Here is a 24,922-nt window from a genome sequence, read left to right as displayed (position 1 = left end):
TCCATTGGTGAGATAGAACAAGAAAATGAACAGAAAGGCCATTACTGTACCACAAGACCAAAAGCAACACTGATCAATATATACAGTAAGCATACAAGGGAACCACTTTCATATGCAGTAGACTGGGCACATACCAGCTATACAAAAACATTGCGATCTACACTATGAAATTGCGCGTGCGTTTTTCCACTTTCTTTTTTTAAACATTTAATCTGTGAAAAGCACATTACGGCCATAATGAAAATCATTAAAGATCAATGTTGACCAAAAATCATCAGGAGTTATATACATTTTCAAAACATTCCAATTGTATGTCAAATATCCTCCCCAGTCGCTTTGGCTTTCTATGTATTGTAGCAAAACACAGAAAAGATATTCATAGTTTCAACTCGCGTGAATACACTATGTACAGCAATGCAATGGACGTTGGCTTACATTTATCACTGCACCTCTACAACATGCTGTCTAGTTCAAGGGTGTGAGCTTATGTTCAAGAAACTAGATTTGACACAGGAACCATGTGTATAAAAGCATTTTGAAACCAGAAGACAAGGGAGGTGTGGATAATGTCTTATTTTTAAATCTATGCAACTTGGTATTTTGTTCCTACCACGGCTAATCTGTAAAAATTCAAAATTGCTCATCATGTGGTTCTTCGGGGGGGCCTTCATGCAACATGTTCGTGACTCTTGATTTGCAACATTGAAAATAACGAGGCGCCCATCTCATTAAAAAGTCATCTGAGCAGTGCCGCTTATTTTTAACAATTTTCTCGATTCAAATAGGTCGATGTTCTCTCATCAAAAACATGCGCAATGCTTAAAAAGTAAGCTTTGCGCTTTGTATTGTTGTTTTTTCTGAGATGTTTCATAGTGTTTTTCGAGGCGACAAGTATTTTTGATAAAACATTAAAGAAAAAAATACTATGCTTAAAAGCCCAGCATACATATCTGTGAATATCTGCCTTCGCTTGAAGAAGGAAAACCCCTCAATTTAAAACCGTATTTTTTGTTCCTATTAAGCACTCATGTTAAAATGCTCAGAGAACAAAATTTTGATAGAATTTAGGGGCACGCATTTTTTAGTTTGCATTGGTTGGGACTGGAGTGACCTGATCTTTGAACATGGATTTTTTTTTCTTTTAAAGGAAAAATATCAATTTTCCCTTCTTTGTAAATCTGCAGATCAGTTGGATAGTCACAAGAAACAAATCTGCACAATGGTTGGCAATTCTCCCGACAGTGAACTTGATTTGAAAGTCGCCACACAAGCGTGTTTAAGACTGATTTGTTAATTTTCAAGGCATAGAAAGGACAGATTCGTTCTTGGCTCAGTCATGTCATTCTCCCGACAAACAAATCCGTTCCAGTTCAGAGCTGGCTGTCATTTCTTTGTATTTGTTGTCTCCTTGGAACATTTCTAGCCTCTTCAAATAAGGACGGATCTGGCAATGAAGTCGTCATTGGGTAGAGACCGCCTTACAGCACAGCCCAAAGGCGCTGGTAAGTACAGCAAACTTTTGGGATTATTATTATTTTTTGTCTAAGGCTCCCATATCTCAATTCTGACACAACTCTTGTTGGAATTTGAAGGGAGTCTGCCACGCCACTAATACTTCAGGTACACCCGCACAATGCAATGAGATGCAATACAAAAGCTTGGAAACGCCTGCTTTTACGAAGATGTTACTGTTGTCAAAATGTACACACATTCCTCCCCCCCCCCCCCCCCCCCTTCAAAACATCAAACAAGTCCAATCACATTTGGTGAATGCAATCTATTCACATCATCATTTCATTGAAGACAATTCTGTTGTCAGTGCATGATTTGGATGCTGGTTGTTTCATGTGCTCATTTAATGTAAACACAGCCAAATCTAATGTGTTTCAAATGAAAGGTAGTGCATGGACAATCGGAATTGGGCTTTTGGCTCTACGGTGTAAATTTTAAAAGGTGCAACCAACATTAATGAGTGGGACTGACTCAGGGGTGACGAGCCGAAGAAGCACAATTTGTATTTTGATAGCATGGTTTAAAGAAATATCTAATCATTTTTGGCTGTCTTGAATCTTTTGAAGTAGTCAGCACCAGATGGGGCTTATTCACTTGCCAAAATAGATCCATTGCAAAGCCGTTTAAAAAAAAAAAAACTCAGCTTACACAGGCAGTCAAAAAGGTTTTCATTTAATGGTATGCTTCTCGCTTAGTGTTAAAGGGAAAAAAAACATTTTCTGTGATTCGGAAATATAATCCATCATTTTAGATTAAACGGGTAAATTTTACTCAGTGACAGGTGTTTAAAAAAAAAAAGTAACATTGACCTAAAAGTCACCGGTCTTAGACTCCAATGATGCAACACACGACCATTCAGCGCATGGGAATGGAATTTGAAATCTTGGAAGGCTGCAGTCTCCTGCCTGCTCGCCAAGTACCAAATAAGATTGTGGCACAAATACAAAGTTTAGATGCTGTGTGTCAGGGTTACAACAGTTTTGTCTTTTTTTTGTTAGTTCATTTTTAAGAGCAGCTGATTTGTTAATAACAGTTTATATGTATGTATGTGCAACACAGTAAAAGCTTACTAAGTATTCTCATAAAGTGAACTACTGGACAGTTCTCAAACAAAAGACTGACCTTCCTTCTGTTATACGAATGTACAGCAATACCAAAATACATTTAAAATTAACCCTAAACGTTCAAAGGCAAAACAATAATTATTTTTTTCAAGGGTTTTTTTTCAAGCCTTTTTAGTTCATTTTGTTTGCAAATATGTTTTTCTAAGTTTGTTAATTTTAACTAACATTATACGAATGATGGGCGTCTGCCATGTGCCATTATGCTTCCCAAAAGTTTGAATTGGCACCATGCACCCGTGTTCGAAAGAACGGCCGACGTAACAAGTTAGCATGAGCAATACGCACATAAACGCAATTAATTGTGTTCATGGAAAAGCGCAGTTTGTTCCACGCATCTTGCTCATGTTACTTTCTGTACTTCTGCACAATCCAGCCACATGAGGTCTACCATTGTCTTGTATTAAGAGGAAGGCGGGGCCAACCACACCAGCATATTGTCTCACATGGGGTCTGATGATCTCAACTCGGCACCTAATGGCAATCGGACCATCTCTGGCGAGCACATGGATGAGTGCGGCTCTCCCAAGACATGCCACCCCCACACCAAGGCGGAGATAGCCGTCCTGCAGCTGAGTTGTTGGCCTCATAGGACTTCCTCCACATCTCCTGAGGTACTGCCCTATCTCCTGGTAGCACCTCGTGGTGACAAACACGGCACATAAATACCGCACATCTTTTGCCACTGCTCGCACTGTGACAACCTGGATGAGCTGCACTACCTGAACCACTTGTGTAGGTTGTATTCAGTATTCAAAACGTGACCAAAATATCAGCCAGAAACGATAGGAACTGAGAAGTAGTCTGTGCTCACCACCTACAGAACCACTTCACCATAGGGGTGGGGTGTCCATACTAATTACCAATCATTTCCAATTGTTGCCTATTCCCATTTGGGCAACAGTATTTGTAGAGCATGCGTCGTCGATTCTTTGCAAGGTCCATATAATTCACATATGAAGCATTGACAGTCTGCAGCCGTCCACGGTGAACATCACATGTACGTGTTGCAAAAAAAAGCATCAAGCGTGACAGTGGCAGTAATATTTTGCACGTACACGGTCTCTCACACACACAAATACATCATGTTTGTAGAATGATGTTGATGTTTACTGCTGTTGTTAATGATGAGAGAGTACAATCGTGTTAATTATGCAAGGTGCTACAAAGATTTTTCTTCAAGTCAAACAAGTGATATGAAACGTGAATTGGTCGACAGTTGATGTAGTCCCCCAAAGCAGCCTTGTTACTGAGATGCTCTAAGGCAGTCTAAATAAAGGTTACCACTTCATACTGCTGATTCCAACTTTAATATCAATACATAAAAAGTGAATGTTTTATCCAAGTATCCAAAAATGCCAAGAACACTGCAACTGACTGCTTCTCTGAAACGGTACTGCAACATTTCTCATTTTAGTCCCAATCAATCGCCCCAAATATCGCCCGAAATTCAGCAGGGACTGATTAAATTCATATCTGAGTTGACAAGCAAGACGAAGCAATATTATCTTTGTAATCTCAGATATAATTTTTTGATCTGGCTTTTGTTTCCTAGGCTTTGACTGTGCAGGTGTACCTAATGAAATGCCCGGAGGGTGTCAAACATGTTTTCCAGCCTGCTGGCAAGTGTGATTTTGATTTCTAGACCGTTTGCACGTTTTCTTAGTAGCATCTTAGCTTGGACTGCCAAAACTAAAAGTACAAGCTGAAGTGGATGTGAGCCACCCCCCACCCCCGTTCCCCTCCCCTCACCCAAAAAAGGCAAATAGTCAAATATGGCTTAAAAGAGGAGATAAAATTATCCGAGAACATGAATATGAGCTCATAATTATCAAGAAACAGTACAAAGCCATTGTTAAAGATTCTGCTGGCAGCAAAAGATGTTACTTGATTCCAAAAAATAAAAGAAAGTAAAAATTCCACATTTTACTCGTGAAACATGATGGGATTGGCCAGACCCGCCAGGATCCTTGGCACATGGACTGAGATGATTTCTCCAATCATCTCTGGGAAGCTCACCTTGGTGTTTATCGACTGAGCTTGAACAAACAGGTCAAATGTAAACTGCTGAAGCTTCTTCACCATCTAAAGTACAACAGAATCGAGACGTACAAGTAAATATCAACACATTTTAACACACCGTTTGCTCTCTGAGTGACATAACTTTATTCGTATGATGATTTTCCCGCGACCCTCGCAGGGTCTGCTACACTCGGGCTTTAGGCACAGGTGCTTCTGCTCAACCAGCAAGAAGTAGTTTGTGACCGGTGAGTGGAAGCACTAGTGGCTAGAACCAAACTGTGGCACGAGTTTTTACTTTCTGGGCCTGGATTTGACATCCGTTGACAGCATGATAGGGCACAAGTGGGTTTTGGAATGTCCACAATAAAAGGCCACTCAAAGATGCAAAGGGTTTTTATTCTAAAATCAGACAGGAGCTATTGTTCCTTCGGTTTCGAGCACGGCAAAGAGGACATCGGAAAGTAGCGTATTTCACTTACTATGTGGAGGGAGTCCATCAGTCGCGTGAGGTGGAAGAACCTCTGCGAACTGGGTGTAAAGCGATAATTAACCAGCCGGTTGAGTTCATTGATGTAGGTGTGGCGCAGCTCGTCAAAGTATTTTTGGCTCTTCAGACCTTCCACTGGAACTAAAATGGACAAACAAAAACAAAAAAAAACATTTTTTCAGTGACCATTGCGCGTGGCAATCCCAACTAATTTATGCATGTATGGAAGAGTAGACGTCATGTCTTGACGTGTTGAGAAAATAAAAGTATTCCTTGAACTCCTTCACTTAAGTTGAAGTTTAAAAAGTACACTATGAAATGTACTTTAAACATTTTTACTTTCATATTGTATGGGGCATTTGCATACATCATTGCATTTCTTTTGGATGACATTTTTAATTGTCATTTAATTATTGGCAGTTCTCATCATTCCAAAGGTAAGAAAAAAAAATCCCATTATGTGTTTTCATGCCAGACTGTCTGTAGTCTCTCAAAGGAAGTTTCATGATTTGCAACTTGTTTTCTGAATATCACGCGTGGGATTTTTCTGATACGTCTTTTCCATACAAACCAACCCAAATGTCACTTTTAAACAGATAATAGATTTTACGATTGCTGTCACTGTGAATGCCTACATTTAAAAATCTGTAACTTTTTAAAAATGGGACTCATAAAATGACTTCATGACCCATATAAAACCAAGGCGTGAAAAATTGCCAAACGTTTTTTAAACCTTATTTTCAAAAGTGTATTTACTGTTAGTGAACAATGACCCATCTAAAAGCCCCATTTTGATACCTTGGCACAACAACAAAAACAGTTTCCCTCTTGGTAACGTGCGTAGTGTTATTAGTGAGAAGGGGGTGTGTATGGGGGGGGGGTGATCACTGCACACGATCAAAAAAACATGTTCCCACAGCTTAGCTAATGTTGTGAACTGACTAATGTTTTAGGCACAATGACAACACGTTAGCAACAACTCATTCTTGGCGTTGCAACATCAAACAATTCTCTTTAATTAGCCCATGGACGGGAATACATTGCATCATTATCGTTAACGCTCCCTCGTTAATGTTGCTCCATTTTGCCGTTGACCCAGATTTTTTTATGCTTTACGTAGCCCAGATATCAACCAATCAATTAATCCATCAGTTCATATCCCAACTGCAGTTGACCTCTCTCCAGTTACTTTGTTTCTTCATCTGCGGAGGTTGAACAAAGTAACAAGCTTAATTAGACAAAGTTAGGACTAGAAAGTACAGATATCTCCTTTCAAAGATAGGAAAATTGTTATTTGAAAAAATAAATTTATAAAGTCCAGATGCTTCGTTACTTCCTATTACTGCTCTTGAACATTGATGAGAATGGGAACATATTGCCCAGTCAAACAAACAAACAAACAAACAAACAAAATTATCCTGAGTCATCACTGCAGTGGCTCCATTCTTCCCTCATTTGTGGAGAAGACCCACGACACTTGGGGAAAGATCTCTTTCCCAATTCGTGGAACAGAGATGGGCAACTTTAATGATTGTAGTCACACTTTAACATCATCACTACGAGGGGACGAAAGAGCTCTCGTGCAGGATTAAAAAAAAAAATCCCAATTAAAGATGGCACAAAACTCAACGGCAAGCCAAAATTATGTTTGTTCTGCATGTCGTGTCAAAAAAAAAATCACTGTCATAAAAGTCCCAACTTACGAATGCTGAAGAGGAGCAGGGCCTTCATGCAGAGGTATTCCTCCTGCGTGAGTTGCATCAGCACAAACTGCTGCGACAGGTGTTTCATTCGCATGCAGTGGTCGTACATGGTGGAGATTTGCATCCGATGACTGCACATGGTAAGAAGAGCGCAGGGTGAGGAGGCGAGGTCATGGAAACACTCAAATGGCGAGAGAAAAGCGAGGCAGAAAAACGTTTTACACGTCTGACATTTGGTTGTGTGATGAGCTGCCGGAGAGGAGTAGTGAGGTTGCTGCCAAATTGATGACAACTGTAAAGCGAAGGGAATAAATGAGCAGTTCCCTCCAAGCAACATTAGACCAGGAAAAAAAATATAAATTGGGTATTTCCCGTTCTGACAAGAGCAGGAGAGCGAGTGACCAGAGGTTGGCCGCAAATGTTAAATCGTTTCGCTTCTGTTCTATTTGATTAAGATTTGGGAAATTACCACAAAAGCTTGAGACGCCAGGACGAAGCGGGAAGAAGAATATTTCATCAGTTCTAAATTGAAGCGGGGAAATGTAATGGAACATTTTAGATCACTCGGCAAAATATGACTGACCCCATCTGCCCAAACCAGCGCCTGGCCTTACAAATGTTCGACTATACTTTCTGATCAAATCCGTACTTCTTCAGATAGAAGCCAGGAGCCTATTATTTATGCAACAGCAAAATAACAGCTGTCTGTGGGCAAGCGTGTTTTGTTTTTGTCATCAAATTTCTCACTGATGAGCTTGAAGGGGGCATAAGAAAATATGCCCCTGGGATCAAAATGTACAACACACTCTTTATAGCTAAAGTCCTGTCAAGACTCTTTTCAATTAAGCATAGCGGATCCGTGCACGTAGCGTAAATAATGCAGGTTCATTGCCAAACCCTAATTAAAACAGCTCAATAAGTGACACAATTTTGTTAATATGCAGCTAACAACATATTTACTAGGCAGGCACGCCAACTATTTGGACACAAGCAATTCAAGTCAATCTGTTGGTGTAAATTCAACACCGTAAGGTAAGCATTTTAACACTGGCAAAGTGTCTGTATGCATCCACGCTACCCGGTGTTTAAGTGGCATTTATGCAAGTGCTAAATGTTCAACACTTGAGTGTGTTACACTAACAAAATGTAGTGTTGACAGCGCAGTGACTGAGTGTTTAGATTGACACCACTGACTGCGCATGCTAACATTATACAGTGTTTAAGCTTCAGCTGCACAGAGGCCAAATGTGTTAAACACTGACAACTGGTCATAGTAATTACATTTCGTGGGATATAACTTTTTTTGTGAGGTTGTTTTCTAATAATTAATAGGGAACGGTGTGAATTGGAGCAAAGGCCATTTTGAAGAAACTTCAGTACCTTTTAATGAAACGTGATGTGACTGTAAAGAGATGTGACAGTGAAATGCTACCAAACTGATTAGACTCCACTAATGCTGCCCCGCTCCAACTCATTCTCATTTCCCAGATCTCTTCCCACCTGTGATAGCTCATCTTTCATGTGCAGCCCAATCTCTTCGCGACAATTAGAAGACTGCAGTCGGCGCAAGACGCACAACGAATCGGCTGAAGCTTCGACGCGATTGGGAGCTAAAGGTGCGCTACGCCTCCACATTGCTTTCGATGAAAAAGCCCAACAATTATTCAATCCCCGCTGAATTTGGGGTCTCGTGACAATGGACTGTGCCAGCTTTTTTGTTGAGGCATGGCTTGGCAAGAGACAGTAAGCAGCCAAGTGACAGGGAGCACTTTGGTCCATTAACACTTAGCGCTCCCATTTCTTTCAAATAGCCCAAATTACCCACCGTTTCTGAATTACACGGTTTCCACCAGCCGTAATTCACTTCGCCAATTTGGATCTGATAATCCACCACATCTTGAAGAACAACTGAGTAATCGGTCTTCTATCCTGATACTGAACTTGGTGACTTAAATTTACTCTTAAATGTAATTTTCACAACTTGCAACTGTTTCAGTAGAGCCTAATGTAGTCACAAGAACGTGGATGGAAATATCATTTGAACGCCTGTAGGACAAATTTTCACGTGCAATATCCAGCCAATATTCTGTCCCTCTTTAAGGGTTACCGGTTGCGCCGTACCCTATCGTCGCAGACTTTGGCCAAGGGGCAGGCTACTCCTTGGATTGTTTCCTAAAGAAAAGTTACTTGTTTGCAATGAGTATCTCCAAATGAGATGTGGAAAATGTGGCTTTTATATTAGGAAAAAAAAATGTGGCAGCACTGTGGCCGAGTGGTTAGCATGTCTATCTCCCAGGTGTGAGGCTCTGGGTTTGAATCTCAGTTCAGACCTTCTAGTGTACGTTTGCATGTTATCTTGGTGAGTGCAATGTTTTTTTCTTCCGGTACTCTGGCTTCCTCCCACTTCCCAAAAACATGTTTGGTTGATTAGACTAAAGGAGGTAGGTATGCACATGAATAGTGTCTATTGTGCTCTGCAGCTGACACCTTACCCGCAAACCTTGAAAAGGGCAGGCGGTATATGAATGGAAATAAGAAAGCTTTTGGATCTATAAAATAGACACCCGCACGGTGTCACAACTCTTGAAATATACAGATGGCTAAAGACTGGAATCATAATTAAAAACAATATATTATTTTTTTAGGGTTGAATTATGCATGGTCTTTCTATATCTAACCTCCCTCCCCTTAAAAAAAGAAAAGAAACGCCTACTACCTTTTACCTGTTAAAATAAGCAGAGAAAATGACCGAAATGCATTAGTGTCTTTAAACAAAAATAAAAGTGCCTCATTCCACAACTTTAATCATTTCAGCAGGACCTTTTTGCACTTTGTTTTTGAGAATGTTGGCGCAAGCTGCCAGCCCAAACTCATCTATACACCCTCTTTGTCAAACACTTTGTGTTGCTGCTTTGCATAATTGCAGTGTGTGGTGTCACGTTTGAGAAGGAGTGCAAACGGGAAAAGGGGAAAGTTAAATAGCAGAGTAATGGAAATACAATTTATGCTTTTGCCCCACAGTCTTATAAATGCTATCACCTTCACACTTTCAATTTATATTACCAATATTATTATTATTATTATTATAACCTACAATTAACAACAGTGCAATTAATGCTTTAAAATAAAACTGATTAATCAGCGGGGATACACTATTTTTCATCATACTTAGGTGAGAAAATACCTTCTAGATATGAATACGTTCTTACCTATTGTAAGCATTAGAATTCTTTACACGGGTCACCTCGCTGTCTGTGAAAACCAATATTCTCATCTGAATCAGTTTCACTCAGCAGAGCCATCAGTTTGAATGATGAGAACGAATGTTACTCACTTTAATCCCATAGTAATGAAGTGACGAGGCTGAAAAACATGCAACTATTTGTCGTTGATGGAACCCCCATCCCCGCCTCCCCAAAAAATCGAATTTTCTAGGGGTGATTCTACAAAAGCAGGGCCTCTTGAACAAGTCGGTGGAAAAGACATGAGCCAGCAAGAAACTGGTGTTGTAATGCATCAATTGAATTTGATACTTTACTCATTGAAGACGAGATCAGGCGCAAAGTACAGCATCCTGGCGTTTGCGCTCTTGTAAGACCGCCACCCCAAGGCAAACACCATCACAGTCATCCACGAATTCTGAATGACAGTCATTTGGTCATCCACATGTAGAGTCCTAAAACCTACGGCGATAACATCAGCAATTTTAAACCACTTGAACATGTTTAAAAGTTAAAATTAGAAAACATTGTTTATATTGGCGGCCCGGTGTGCCAGTGGTTAGCCTCACAGTGCAGAGGTACCGGGTTCGATTCTAGCTCCAGCCTCCCTGTGTGGAGTTTGGATGTTCTCCCCAGACCTGCGTGGGTTTTCTCCGGGTACTCCGGTTTCCTCCCACATTCCAAAAACATGCATGGCAAGCTGATTGAACACTCTAAATTGTCCCTCGATGTGAGAGTGAGTGTGGATGGTTGTTCGTCGTGTGTGTGCCCTGCGATTGGCTGGTAACCAGTTCAGGGTGTCCCCCGCCTACTGCCCGAAGACGGCAGAAATAGGCTGCTCCACCCCCCGCAACCCTTGTGAGGATAAGCGGATCGAAAAATGGATGGATGGATTTTTATTTTGGACAATGTAGAAAAAAGAAATTAATTCAATATGTCGGCATTTCCTTCAAATACCCTGTAGGATTCTCCATAGATCAATTTTAGGGTCACTACTTTTTCATTGTTTTTGTTTTGGCATGTGGTTTTGGAAATCTGTCAGAACCAACAGACAATGTTTTAATTTTTTTTGTGATGATTTTTAACTGTTCATGCTTTCATGTCCAAAAAAATGTAAAAGCATTTCTCCATCCAAATATTATCTTGTGGACCACAATGCATTCTTTCATTCATTTCTAACAATTGTAGTGAATATAATGCCAACACGGACTAGCCAGAAAAAAATATGAATTATTTTCAGCCCACAGGCGTCATATGCAGGTCCACAAAGTAAAAAAAAAAGGCCTTGCCTCGTTTGGCTTTAGCCACAGGTGCTTCCACTCAACCAGCGGCTTAACGAACTCCTCGGGAGCACCTGTGGCCCAAGCCCAACTGTGGCAGTGTTGTGACTGTCTGGTCCTGAATTTGACACCATTGCTAATATCTTCAAAAACTCAATTTGAAAAGACTTGAAACCCAATTTTCTTACCTGGGAGTCCTTTTGCCCATTTGACCACTTTGACCAGTTGTCTTTCTCCAAGCTCGTTGAGGCTGGTGAGCAGAGTGGCTGCTGTGTCAGGCTGGCAGTAATCGTAGCCGGCATTCACCATCTCCGGCTCGATGGACTCCAAGATGTTCAGGAAGACCAGTTGGGAGTTGGCATTCAGGATCGGCATAGGGGTGAGATTTTGGATAATCTCTGTTTTATTATTAATAGGATGATCCTCTGTGACATTTTTGGGTTGTCCAATTTTTTTCAGCTTGCGTGCTACCAAAGGGGAGGAAAAGAAACGAATGCACGGTCAGTTATGTTGGCTGAATTGTGGTTTACATATTGGATAAAGAGATGGTGCTTGAAATGATGGATTAGACAGTTGTCTTCCAGTCACTTTCAGATTTAAAAAAAGATTCATCTCAATTGGACAATTTTTGTTTGTATGCCATTACAGTGATCCCTCGCTATTTCGCGGTTCGTTTATCGCGATTTCAGTGCATCGCGGATTTCATAAACATGTAGTCCAGTACAGTATATGATGCTCTAGGTGACTCGCTGTTGTTTTTCTGACTTTCGCAGCTTCTTGCGGACTTAAAAAAAAATATATATACACACGTTTACTGTATTTTGTTATTCATAAACTAACCTAACTTATATGTTTAAATCTATTAGTATACAGCATTAAGTCATGTTAATTACTTCAAAGTTATACATGCATGTAGAAGTACTACATGCATGTATACCATTAAATTTGGCCCTATAAATATGTACATCTACCTATATGGAGGGGGGGGGGGGTCACTACTGGTCCCCATTAACCGGGATAAAAGAGGGATTCCTGTATTCTAAAAAGCTTGGAGTGATGACTGCAGTTATGTTAATTCAAGTCATCCCACTTTTGAAATCAATTTAAACATGCTTAATGCATCCAGTGTGTGTGTATTTTTTTTAAACCCTATTAAAAGAAACTATTTTAGTGAACAATACCAAGCCTAATCTTCTAATCTCTTAAATTTATGAGTCATATTGAACAGATGAGTCTCATCTGGTGGAAAGGTCCGCGGTCATCTTGTATAAGGGGTAGCTTTTTTTCTTTTTTTCCCCCTTTCTCTCCTTTCTTGCTTTATCTAGCTCTCATTTTCTCTCTGTCCCCCCCCGGCTTCTTTTTTTAATTCTTTCCTACCGCGAATGTATTGCACGGTTGGAAAGACATGTTTGAAGCACACAACTCGGTAAATCATGGCCATTTGCATTACATTTGGTATTCAACCTCCACTAAAAAGCAGAGTGAAATTGAGAGATGTGGAATGGAAAAAGTGCACTCGGGAAATTGAGAGAGGGCGAGGAGGAAAAAGGTGCACTCGCCGACCTGTGGCAGATGTTGTATCTGACAATCTACACTGATGGACCAAGTGACATGTGCTTTGGTGGAGTAGAATCCAGTAATGTTTTTGTTGCTCTTTTAAGGTTTATGGCTGTTCAAGGAAGTCCTTTGGTCATTCCAAATAAAAAACAAAGGGTTCTCCTCAAAGAATCGTCTCTTAAAATAATGGCTTTTTTCCCCCCTCTTAACTACAGAGGGTACAAGTCATTTATTTGAAATAGGGCTGTAGTTTGGTTATGTTACTGTTTGATGAACAGCGATATTATTTCAGATGATCAGTATTAGAACATTTTATATTCTCCAGAAGCGCCGTCCGATGAGAATCATGCCTCGTACAAAAGAGTTCTCAAACTACCATACAAAACGTTAACTTGATGGGGCCACAAACGTATCTTCAAGAGGCTTGCGGTTCATCAGTCCAAGGTAAAATGCTGACTAGGTCTGATAGTAAAGTTAGCACTCTTAAATCCTGGAGCGGTGACGCTAACGGACCGCTTTACTGCTCCGGGGCCTGGACGTAAATCACCAAGGGTATGGCGCCAACAGAATATGCGCTTTCCGGAGTGGCCAAGTCCTGACCTTAACTCACTGGTGGCATGAACCCGCATGAATATTGCTGAACTGAAGCAGTCGTGTAAAATGAAATGGTCCAAAATTCCTCCTGACCAGTGTGCAGTTCTGATCTGCAAGTACACAAACTGCTCGTTTGCTGTTCTTGCCATCAAAGGAAGCTTAACCAGTTATTAAATCCAAATTCTGTTTTCACCATGGACTGTTTCTGTGACATGATGCGTGTTGTGTTGAGTCCAAACATGTAAACAAAATTGTGCGGTGTTCGTCTATTGTCTATTGTCGGGACTTAGCTGGTGATCAGACCACATTTTCTGACTGATTTATGCAGAATTCCAGGAAATTCCAAACACTTCACACACTTTTTTTTTTCATGATGGGATTGCTAATGATTTGCTGCAGTTCTTAAATTCAAGATGCATCTCTCAAAAGTGAAGAATCACACAAGGTATTTTTAAGATGCATCATATTCATGAGAGACTGTTGACAGACAAAAAATAACTGAAGCTTTACGTGCTTATTGTGGACGTTAAAAAATGGGATGAAAACAGCCGTAATCAAAAATGTATGTTTGCGTTTCCTTCCTTGTGGCGTTCTCGAAGCATTCCGCCTGAATGGAAGTTCCTATTTGAGGACGTAGAATAGTTGTATATGGGTCAAAATCATTTCAGTGGTTAATTTTTCTGCTTTATCGACTGAGGGTGAACGTTAATTGTCTCGCGGTTGCCTCTCGCAGCTTCTGTGGAGAGACTCTTATTAAAAGCGCCACTTCGCTTTGCGGCTCACTTGGCTCAATATTGAATTGCCGGTTTTAGGCACACCTTAAGCCAGCCTCAAACGAGGTGGAGGTGAGAGCAAATTGCAGATTATATAGGAGTGTCATTTGCGAGGCTAACCTGTCTAAATTTTGATCCCATGACAAACATCAAATAGAAGTGCTTAATTAAAAGTTCCCGCTGGGGATTGTCAGGCGTGGCCTTGATCCTTTCGTTGTACATCCAAACAGGTTCTGTTGAACTAACCTTAGTCCCCCCCCCTTTCAACTTGAAGCCAACATAAACACAAGATATCCAATGAGTGGATTCAGAAATGTTGCAAGCGCCAATAAAGCCTTCAATCAGGTTGTTTTTAAATTTTGTAGTGTACAAAAGCATTGGGCCCATGACCACCTCCAACGAGCTTTGCTCGTGATGTGAATAGCCAATTTTTTACATTTGAAAAGCTAGTGGACGCATGATGCCTCCTATGTCACGCTGATACGTTGACAGATAAATTTGCTAGAACTTGGTTCAAAGCCATACAAGGAGATGAGCTGTCTTGTGTGCAGAGTTGCACCCTTCACGGAGCCTTCATTTAAAATAAAAAAAAAAAATAATCCTATTCATTCGTCAGATGACGAGCTCTAAATATCACCGCGGGACAGTCGGTGAATGACGACAGCTTGCAAGAGCTGCATCCTGCTCTTGCACTATCAAAAAAAATAACATTAAAAAAAAAAAGCTGCTTCGGTCTTATTTGAGGAAATAATTAACATTCCGGGAATAATAAGGAATTCATTTCATCAAAAATGGAACCTTTCAAATGATACTTGAGCAGATGCCAAACTGAACAAAATTCGTAAAATTAACTGCCGTTTTCCTCCCTTTAAAGACTTTCCAGAACTGAAAGAAATAAAATTGTCTTAAAAATGAAACAACTACATGTACTACATGTACTATTCCACGATGAACTAGTAACAGGCACTCGAGTAGAGTGCTGACCTTCACCATGCCCGAACAATGCTATTTTGCACCAGAATGACGAAACAAATCCAAATCTGGATCATAGTCAAAAATTAATCATTTTATCCTGTTATCCTTTCGCAGCTGCACATCAAAATTTATTCTGTTTTGTTCTCATTGAGCCGCACTGTTAAGTGCAAATTATTTGTTTAAAAGAAAATGTGCATTACCGAAGAGTTGTTTCTGTTAGTACAAAACGAAAAAAAATATTGCATCTCCTAATTTCCTTTTTTTTCTGGAAAATACAACCGTTATTTTGCATTAAAAGGGGGAAAAAAATCTTTATTTTTTTTTTTTTAGATAAAGAGAAACCAAACCTTCCCATCTTCATTTTTTTTTACATTTTTAGATGACACAAATAATGTAATAACACGTACATGCTTTTTAGGAGGATAATAAAAATGGGAAAATGTCTTATTTTGGCCTCTGAATCTCCACAAAATGTGTCTAAATGGTGCTGTGACATGCCGCAAGTGAATGACACATTTATGATGAGAACATACGCGAAAAAGGAGCCTCTTTCCAGCCCCAACTAGAAAAGGTGTGCCTTTTTATGACCAATCACTGCATTAGAAGGCATTTTTGCTCCACGGGTTAGTCACTGACTAGTGGCCAAATTACCGGCATGTCTGCTGCTTTAATTCGCATGTCTCATGTCAGCTTTGTGCCTGCCGTACCATGTTCACTGTAAACAGAATGAGGAAATGGAGGAGAGTGGAAATTGAACACAAGACCAAAATTAGTCCACTACTTGTCAATTCTTACAGCCTAATATGACAAGCAGATGTGGCTGGCGGTAAGGGGAAGTGAATGAAATAGGTCTAAATTGCACGGCGGCTCAGTCAGGGGGCTTGATTATCAATAACATCCCCTATTGTGATGATGCCGCAATTGAAGAGTTGTTGAGGATGTGCCGTGGGCAAAGACTAAAGTGCTCGGTCTTTCTTGGCAAAGCACTCGTACTTTTACAACTTCGCCTTACCCGTAATGTGTTTTGTTCAGGCAGTGCACCGAAGCTTATTATCATTCATTAAAACGGCAACTGAATTCAGAACATGCTTGTGATTACTAATAGAAGAGTTAAGAATTAATGAGCATTTTTACATTAAATAACATGATAATTTGCATTTGGGTAATTTTCCTATCATTTGCTCAATGACAATTACGACACTCGTAAAACGAATGAATAGTTGAGCATTTTTTTGCTTTGATGCAACCTTGGTTTATATGTGGCTAAATTGTCTGCTCGTGGTGAAATGGCCACACTTGAAAGTGCTCGTTTCAAAAGGTTATTGATGATTTTAGGCTTTTGAAAGTAAGGACAATCCTGACTGACAGAGCAAATTATGTATCCTGAAATTTCAGCTCCCAGACCAACCCCCTCTGGTGTATTGCAACATCGTAACGAGGCTCGCTCCAGTGGCAATAACAGTATAGAAAGCCTCAGTCAAACGGGGACCATTTGTAAAAAGCAAAAAAAAAAAAAAACAATTTCTGCAGTAGTAGCAAAATGCCATATACAGTATGCAAACACGTTTCAAAATCTAACGGTAAAGACAATTTGGCATCAAAAGTCTTTTATATAAATATAGAAACAATTTATCTTTTGGCTGATGACTGCCAATAAATCCAATGCTCCAGCCAAATTGATTGATTTTTCAGAAGGAAATGGAAGTGGTCTTTTTGTTTTGAAATAACATGTCTTTTTGTTATTGATAAAACAATGTGAAAATGACCCATACATTTGTGTGTTAAAAGTAGTATTCACGATAAACTGAATCGGTTTCTGCATCTTTCAAGGCCCACACACGGGGCTGTGGATCTGGCATATTGTTTGTCATTGTGAAAGCCGATCTGTAGCCCTCTTACGTAGAGAACAGTTTTACTTGCGTACAGTGTAACGCTGAGGACTATAAGGATCCGATCCACCACCATCTGGCAGTTTTCTTCGAAAGGTTTTTTAATTTTTATTATTTTCATCCACCCTACCTCCAAGAGTCATCCCAGCTTCAAAGCACTTCTTCAGCCGACAAGATGGACAGTTTTTTCTCCTCAGTTTGTCAATGGTGCAGTCATTCTTGCTCGCGCACAAGTATTTCTGCTTGCCTTCGGATAAAGAGGAGAGCAGATGTCACGTTTAGGTCAGCAATGAAAGCAAGGGGCAATATCGAATGTGTCATTTGAGTTAAATTAAAAGGTGTGTGTGTGAATGTGTATTCAACCCGCCGGGACTCCTTTCTAACTCTTGTTTACCTTCTGCTGCTCTTTTGAAGAAAACCTTGCAGCTGCCGCAGGTTAGTGCGCCATAATGGCACCCGGATGCCTCGTCCGAACAGATCAGACAAGCTCTCTGTGGCGGGTAGAAGAACTCCATGGGGATCATGTGCTCTCTGCCGGTCTCAAACCTTCAGTCCGCCACAGAAGAAAATACGTACGTACACTCATTAATATCACAACACTGGGTAACCCAATATAATTAAATGGATCCAACTACTGCATATTCAGAACTCTTTACAAGCTAGCGTGTTCATTGATGACAAGGTTGTATCCTCTTGGCACTCTTCAATTTATTAGGATACCGCCATGTCGCTCTATGGCTTTTAACATAATTTGAGATGTTGGCTTTTATTGCTTCACTTTTTATGGTTTGATTTCTATTTGGTGTTTTTTTTTACACATAGTTAACTTCACATGCCTGCATTATGTTGATTTGTTGTTTTTAACCTCAATGCTGTGTACGACGCTTGCAGTTTTGTTTTTTAATATATAAACGTTAATCCCACAAAATTGATTATAATGCACATTGACTGGTCTGCATAATCATATGTATCAAAAAGCTGTAAATGCCTTTTTAAAGTTATTTAGTTTCCACTTGGAGGTACAATTCATCTCACTTGGGCACCGTTTGGTATTCAGTCTTTACCAGAGCGTTTGTTGAAATGAAGGCCTCCAGTCAAAATACTGGAGCTTTCTGCTTCAAATAAATGTCTGGGACCCGGTTATCTACCGTAGCTATCTGAAATTTAAGAAGTAAAGCTGGACTTTAAACCTGTAATGCAAAGCATGTGCAAGCACTGAGGATGTTATAACCGGGTGAGTTATAGGTGTTCACGTCGTGTAATAAATCGACAGCCCCTAACTGTTCGCTTTTGCAACTGGGGACGGTGTGGGAAATGTTTGTGCAGCCACGGGGCTGACGGGATGGGTGGGGGTGTTGGAGGGGGGGAAAGGCGTGGCAGGATGCGACCAGCGTCAGCCTTTGAGGAGATAGAGATGGGGGGGAAAAATACCCAGACATAACGACGACTCGGACACAAGGTCCAAAGTAAAAGACAAGGGCAGAGTGAGCGGGGGCGGGGGATATTTACACAAGACATCAGTTTGACTCCAGCGAATAAAATGGTGAATGCTCCATTCAGGTTAAAAGTGCCCGCTGAAATCACTGTGGCAGATCTTAAGAGGGCATACATTAACAAAGGCAGCTGCACATAATTGCAAATGATACAGGAAACGGTTCCAACCCATTTGTGATAATTGTGCTTATCTTAAAACACAATACATAAGTACAACATCCAACTTCACGTCAATGTCCAACAGAAATGAAAGCATGTGGCACCAGGAAGTTGCTACTTTGTTTATGTTTAATTTGGCTGGGATTGTGTTTGTAATTGTGAGTGAAGACCTGGATGGACAGTTTACCACAGATGCAGTACAAAGGCTTTGAAGTTGACAACTGACAGTGAGGTTCCCGAGTAGTTGGTGTCGCTTTAATACAATCGCAAAAAACCTGTCTCCTCACATTTGGAGTGTCGGAGTGCTTTGATGTCCTCTATTGGGGGCAGGGTCATTGTCCATCAGAGTTTATTTTACTGTCATTCCCCTAACCCCGCACCACATGCACTGACTTGAGGGACACCTGAGAATAGAGACGGCCTTCTTAATCAGCCTGCCCATGTGTCTATTGCCAGGAGGTGAGAGCTTGCTTCCCCAGCAGAGCACTCTCTGAAAGATGGCTGCTGTGATGGAGTCATAAAATTAGATCTCATGAGGTCCTCCTTTGTGCCGAGCCAAAGGACCTGAGCCTCCTCTCACGAGAGTCTGCTCTGGCCTTTTTTTTTTTTTTTGTACAACAGGGTTACGGTTTTGTAGCCTCGTCTCCTTTTCGAAAACTTCTCCAAGTGACAGTGGGGAGAGGTGTACATCAGTCGTACAGGGTGAAAAGGAAAGGTGCCCCGAACCTGTAGAGCTCCCATTCACCACCATGTCTTAAACTCAGCTCTATGACTTCACCAATGAGGTCATCTCTGCTCTCTACTGTTGAGTTGTTAGTTCATCCCTCCAGCGCGATGGGTTAGATCGCAGAACACCCCCACCACAATTGAAATCTGCGATTACAAAAATGCACCCTAGGCTTTTTCGGCAGTGAAAAAAAAAACAAGTTGAAGATCTTTAAATGTCATGTTTTTGTCGATTTGGTTCTGGCTGTTTTTTTTTTCCTCCATGTCTGTTTTGTTAGGTTATTGTGTGTCCACCCATCAGCTGCCTCAGACACATGTCTTGCCCAGGTAGTCCTTTAATTCCCTTTTGTTCATTGACTGTTCGTTGTTTGGGTTTGCTGCTTCAGCTCCTGTTTTTGTGAGTCCTGTTTTCCCATTTCCCACAGTCATGATCTCTTGCTTTTTGTAGTTAATAGATTCTGAGTTTTGGTTATTTTGAATCTCATAATCAGACGTAGTTAATTTAGTTTTGATTCCTCAGAGTACCCTGTTTGCCTTTTTCTTCTTTTGAAATTAAATTCTTTTTTGGAGAGCACTCTTGCTCTGTGCGTCCCCGCAATTTGGTCCTCAACTCTGCCAAGCCGTGCCGCTAAACACGCTTACAACCACCTTTAAACATTTAGAACATATTAAAAGAAAAGGAAAAAAAATCGCAAACTTGTGTTAAAGTTGACAGTTGAAAATGTAATTCAAACAAAGCCACATAAAGATCCCAATCCGCTGACCGTACATCACATACAGCATGAAAGCAAGGCGAACGGTACGCGATGCGTCTACGGACAGAACACATCCTCCGATCACCTGATGACAAAACGATCGTGACGCTCCGATTGCCTGAATCCGCGCGTACAAGTACTTTCTCGTGACACGTTTAGTCTCCAAATGCCGGGAAACGGTAATGGTGTTATTGGACCTGCTATTGATGAGAAGCACAGTTTAATTAATGTAGCGGACGTGAAAATACGTATTTATTTATTTACATTGCTGGCATTTTGTTGGGCTGCAGCATGAGACGGTGACGTTATTGTACACAGTATTTAGAGAAATGAGAATGTAAATCCTTGATCATTTAAAAAAAAGTATATTTGTGTCAAATCATTTTTGGACCGAGGAAAATGAGTAAACTGGGATCAAGGAGCGCTGGTGTGGGGTTTCTCGTCGTCAGAGGACATGCCTGAGAGTCATGCGCGGGCTTGAGTTAAGTTATTAATCCCAAATTAGTCCACTTGCCGTGATGCTGCCTTTTGAAATGGAATAATTAATGTATAGTACTCAAGTTGAAACGCATGCAACACCCAATACTAAAAAACTATTCCATGAAAACAGTCGACAAAATTTCCGATATACTTCCAACAAATTCGAGAAAGGTGAGACAGTAATGCTTCTCAGTGCTGACTGGCACTTTAAGTGAGGGGTTGATTCAACAATACGCTCATGGGTGCAGTCGGGGGTTTTCGCCGTTCTGGGCTGCACTGCATCAGGCTGTTTTTGGATTATCATGTAGCTACAGGGAGTGACAAAATAGAAGCAACTCTCGCACTGCGGCGCCATACTGCAACATAGTAACGGTTTCAAACAGAAGTGCCACTTTTTCGATACACCTTTTGTATTGTCTTTGCAAAGTGGAAGCGCTTTGATGGATGTTGCCCATCTGAACAGCATTTCACGAAAACGGAACCAGTCATGTCTAATCAGTCACCAACCTCCGAGCACAAATTCTCAACAGCAGTTACACACACACACAAAAAAAGTGAAAAGGGGAGAAAAAAAATTAAATTCACGTCTGGAGTTAGGCACCTGCAGAGTGACAATTTTCAGTATCGATGCAAACAAAAGCTGGACAAGATGAGTGAGAGCAGACCTAATGTCACCGTGTTAAATTTCTACTCAACACGAATGAATAAATGTGGTTGTAGCTTATCCTTAACCTGTTTCCCCTCGTGGGGCCTCACTTCTGATTTGGCCACAGCAGACTTCACTGCCATGGACGCGGTTCAGTAATTTGCTCTGGGTATAATTTGGATGGTCTCGAACTACAGTAATGCGCTGCATTAGAACAGGGCCAACACTACCAGACAGTGCTCACAGGCATGAGGGCTGACATCAACGGGCCGTCGCCTTTGTCTGCTGTCCAGTAAGCTCTGTTGACAGTTTGTTTTTGTTCTTCATAATTCTCGAGATTTCCATTCATCTTTTGTGGTATTCAGTTAATGATTACATCATTTATCACTTGCTGTATACTGAACAAGTTCCTATAGTATAAACCTGAATTTTACATTTCTTATTCATGAAAGAGAAACACAATTACACCGTGCTGTTTATAATATATTCTGAGTTATTGTTTTAAGAAATGTGGCCATAAATATAAATGTACTTTTTACCCCTCGCAAGCCTGAGCCTATCCCAGCTTTTTTTGAGTAAGAAAGCCCAGTCCACAATCACAGGGCACATAGAAACCATTAACAATCACAATTATTAGTCGTCGATCCAAATATGCACATTTTTTGAATCTGAGTAAAATGGAGACCCTGAAGAAAATAAAACCTGTCACGGAGAAAGATCTGAGCCAAGATGCTAACGCAGAGCCCCCCCCCCCAACCCCCCAAACCAGACATCCAGACATGCATGCCACATGCAGCACTTTCATGTCTAGCCAAAAAAATAACTGTCACTTAGGGCAAGTTCAAAAGCTTGACACTAACTTCAAAAGTATGCTTAGATAATGAGGACTAGGTTCTGTCATAAAGCAGTTTTGCCAAAATGTACAATTCAATGGAAAGGCTTGAGGCACCTGTTTGGGGAAACAGTCAAAATAAATATTTGTACACAGGGCAGCTTAGTTAAAAATAAGCGTGTCATTCTATTTAAGTTTGAGAGACTTGCGATTGGTTAAGTGCAAGGGGAGATCACAGCTAATACTTGAGCCCTGCCACGATTCCAGTGTCATTTAGTCACTAATCTGACAATTTTTTAAAAATTGTAATTGTTTTTTAGGGGGCAAAGGGCTTTTCACGTCATGTAATATTAAATTAATGCCCCTTTGCGCTGTGCTATGGGTGTACATCAAAATGTTGAGCAAATGTCATCCCAGGAAGAAAATCTTATTTGGCACAGAACTCAATTCTAGCAACATAAGTGCAAGTTACTCTCCAAGCCAGTCAATAACGGTGATTTAAATTTAATCAAATGAGTGACTAGCCCGAGGTGACATTTTTATTCAAACTTTGACCGATGTTGTTTCATTGAGGTCACATTAGTCGTGTTTAGGCTCATTGTAGATACCACATTTTTGTTGTTTCTTTAAAGTCTACTTTTAAGTGCAGTTTCTGATGTTTGTTTACCTTGAGTCGTTGTAGGCGACGTCTACCCACTGTCCAACTTCGGCCTTAGCGTAGTTGGCGTAAGGCGGCTTCAACATCCCACTCGGGGGGTACCACTGCTCGGTGCGTCCGGTGTTCCTCTCATAGGGCTCGCATATGAACGCCGCATTCACCCCACTCGGCTGGGCCGTCGCCACGAACTGCCTCGTCCCCCAAAGCTGAGCGTTGTATCTGTCCCCGTGGGTGTAATTGGTGCCCCACTGCTCCTCCTCAGACGCTTCGTTGGGCTCCTCTGACTTGACGCTGACGCCGTATTGCTCCAGCTGGTATCCACCGGCTTCTTGTCGGTAGTCTGGAGACACCTCCATGTGTTTGTAGGCTCGGCACGATGGTTCCAAGGCGCAGTCGTGGTCGTGCGGCATGGATGGCGTGAAAACGGTCGCCATGTGCTCAAGTTGTTTGGAAGTTAGGTCAGGGGGGCTTCCGAGCGTGAACTCCAAAGAGGAGGTCGGAGTGAGGTGCTGATGAGGCAGCGTCGTCTCGGGACTTTGAAACATCGCGTTCCGCTCCTCTTGCGCCGAGGAGCGCCTGTACTTGGGGACGGGGACGGTCGCTCCCGCTAGGTATAAACAGCCGGTGGCCTGGAGGTGGTCCTTGGAGGCGCACTGCGGGGCTGCGTGCTCCGCGTCACCGGCGTCGGCCGAGTCGACGGGGAGCCCCAGAGATACGGACACGGCTTTGCAGAGTTCACGGGCTGTCTCCGATATGGTGGCGCAAGCAGGAATGGAGCGGGGGTCGTCCCGACAGCTCTGTTTGCCCCCGTCATACGCTCCGTTAATGTTCTCATTGTCAACTTCCGTCAGCCGACTCGTCTCACCTCCTGTGGAGTTTTGGGCCAAAAAGCGACTTTCTTCCGGCACATCTTCGCCAGTCGCTAGTTTTTCCCCCGCTGGCCATAATGCGCTACAAGATGACTGTCTGCTACTTTGGCTCATTTCCCAAAGAGTGTGTGGGGTTGTTGTTGGGTTTTTTTTTGGTTGCTGTTATTTTGGGCCACTCAAGAAGTCCGAAGAGCGAACTTTTTTTCGGTGCTCGGCGGGACTGTGGAAGCGTCCGAAGAAGTGTGCGAGGATCCTAGAAACCTCGTCCAAAAAAAATTGGGAGTCAGAATTCTCTCACTGGACGAAAACAGTAAAGACTTTGCTGTTGTCTACTATTACTGGCACACCCAAACACGACGACTAGTTGCGTGGAAATAACGACAGTCCTTATTGAAATCAATGTTGATGATGCGCGCAACTCACGCTAAAGCCACAAAGCAATCCTTTGGATCAAATGCGCTCCTCTGAGCGTTCTTGCGTAATTCCAAAGTGGCACGAGTGGGCAGGGCAGTTCGCATATTCTTGTCTCCATGGCTGCTATTAGGGGAGGGGAACGTTGTTCTGCATTACAGGGTGTCCTGGATTTTGTACCCGTTCATGACACTTGACCAAATCCCCACACAAACGTATAGTAAAAGCTTTGTTGTTTTTTTTTAGCGAATTGGTTTGAACACGGATTCGTCCCGCAAATAAGAAGTGGTTTTAGGAGTGTTTAGTTAACTTTATATTCAGCGTGACATGAAAGTGTAACTAATCCACAATAGAATATTTCCCCCCCACCCCCCTCCCGTTTGCCTTTGATCTGTTTGATTCTCTTCTGGGAATTGTTTTCGGGTTTGTACTGACAGTTGATAGATTGGCAAGTGCATGACAACGTGAAAATGTGTGTAATTTAAAAGTGAATTATTTGCCTGGGTTTTATTTTGACGCAGAAATTGGAAGAATTTGTGAGCATTTATTTTGGGGAAAATCCCTGAACCAATGTGACTGTAATTAGTGTCGATAGTGTCACTATTCCTTTGTAGACTTTGTTGTCTTTGATTTTGGTACTTTAACAAGCATTTCTGCAGCTGCCCATATTTGGCACAATGAAGTATGCTATTTTCTCAAACTTCTTATTCAGAGTCTGCTCCCCCTGAGACCCTTTGAAAAAGTACGAGGGTAGCTTA

The 24,922-nt window shown here is 41.4% G+C and overlaps 1 protein-coding gene and 1 long non-coding RNA gene across 2 annotated transcripts in view; one reads left to right on the top strand and one right to left on the bottom strand.

Moving 5' to 3' along the window:
• Window positions 1–3,557: 3,557 nt before the first annotated feature.
• Window positions 3,558–24,436, bottom strand: ar (androgen receptor). The gene is made up of 8 exons (XM_052046667.1): window positions 22,894–24,436; window positions 17,529–17,680; window positions 17,265–17,381; window positions 11,535–11,813; window positions 10,384–10,528; window positions 6,846–6,976; window positions 5,135–5,283; window positions 3,558–4,718 (listed from the first exon to the last, which is right to left on the bottom strand). Exons 1-8 carry the CDS (start codon window positions 23,865–23,867, stop codon window positions 4,560–4,562), a joined length of 2,106 nt encoding a protein of 701 aa, XP_051902627.1. The 5' UTR covers window positions 23,868–24,436; the 3' UTR covers window positions 3,558–4,559.
• Window positions 17,574–24,922, top strand: part of LOC127588116 (uncharacterized) — a 56,870-nt gene continuing 49,521 nt past the window's right edge. Inside the window, exon 1 of the long non-coding RNA XR_007958979.1 lies at window positions 17,574–17,706. This is a non-coding gene — a long non-coding RNA (uncharacterized LOC127588116). The remainder of the gene's footprint in view (window positions 17,707–24,922) is intronic.

The sequence above is a fragment of the Hippocampus zosterae genome, chromosome 16 (assembly GCF_025434085.1).
Source record: "Hippocampus zosterae strain Florida chromosome 16, ASM2543408v3, whole genome shotgun sequence".
In the NCBI taxonomy this organism is placed as follows: domain Eukaryota; kingdom Metazoa; phylum Chordata; class Actinopteri; order Syngnathiformes; family Syngnathidae; genus Hippocampus; species Hippocampus zosterae.
This window is presented reverse-complemented; position numbering and strand designations above follow the sequence as displayed.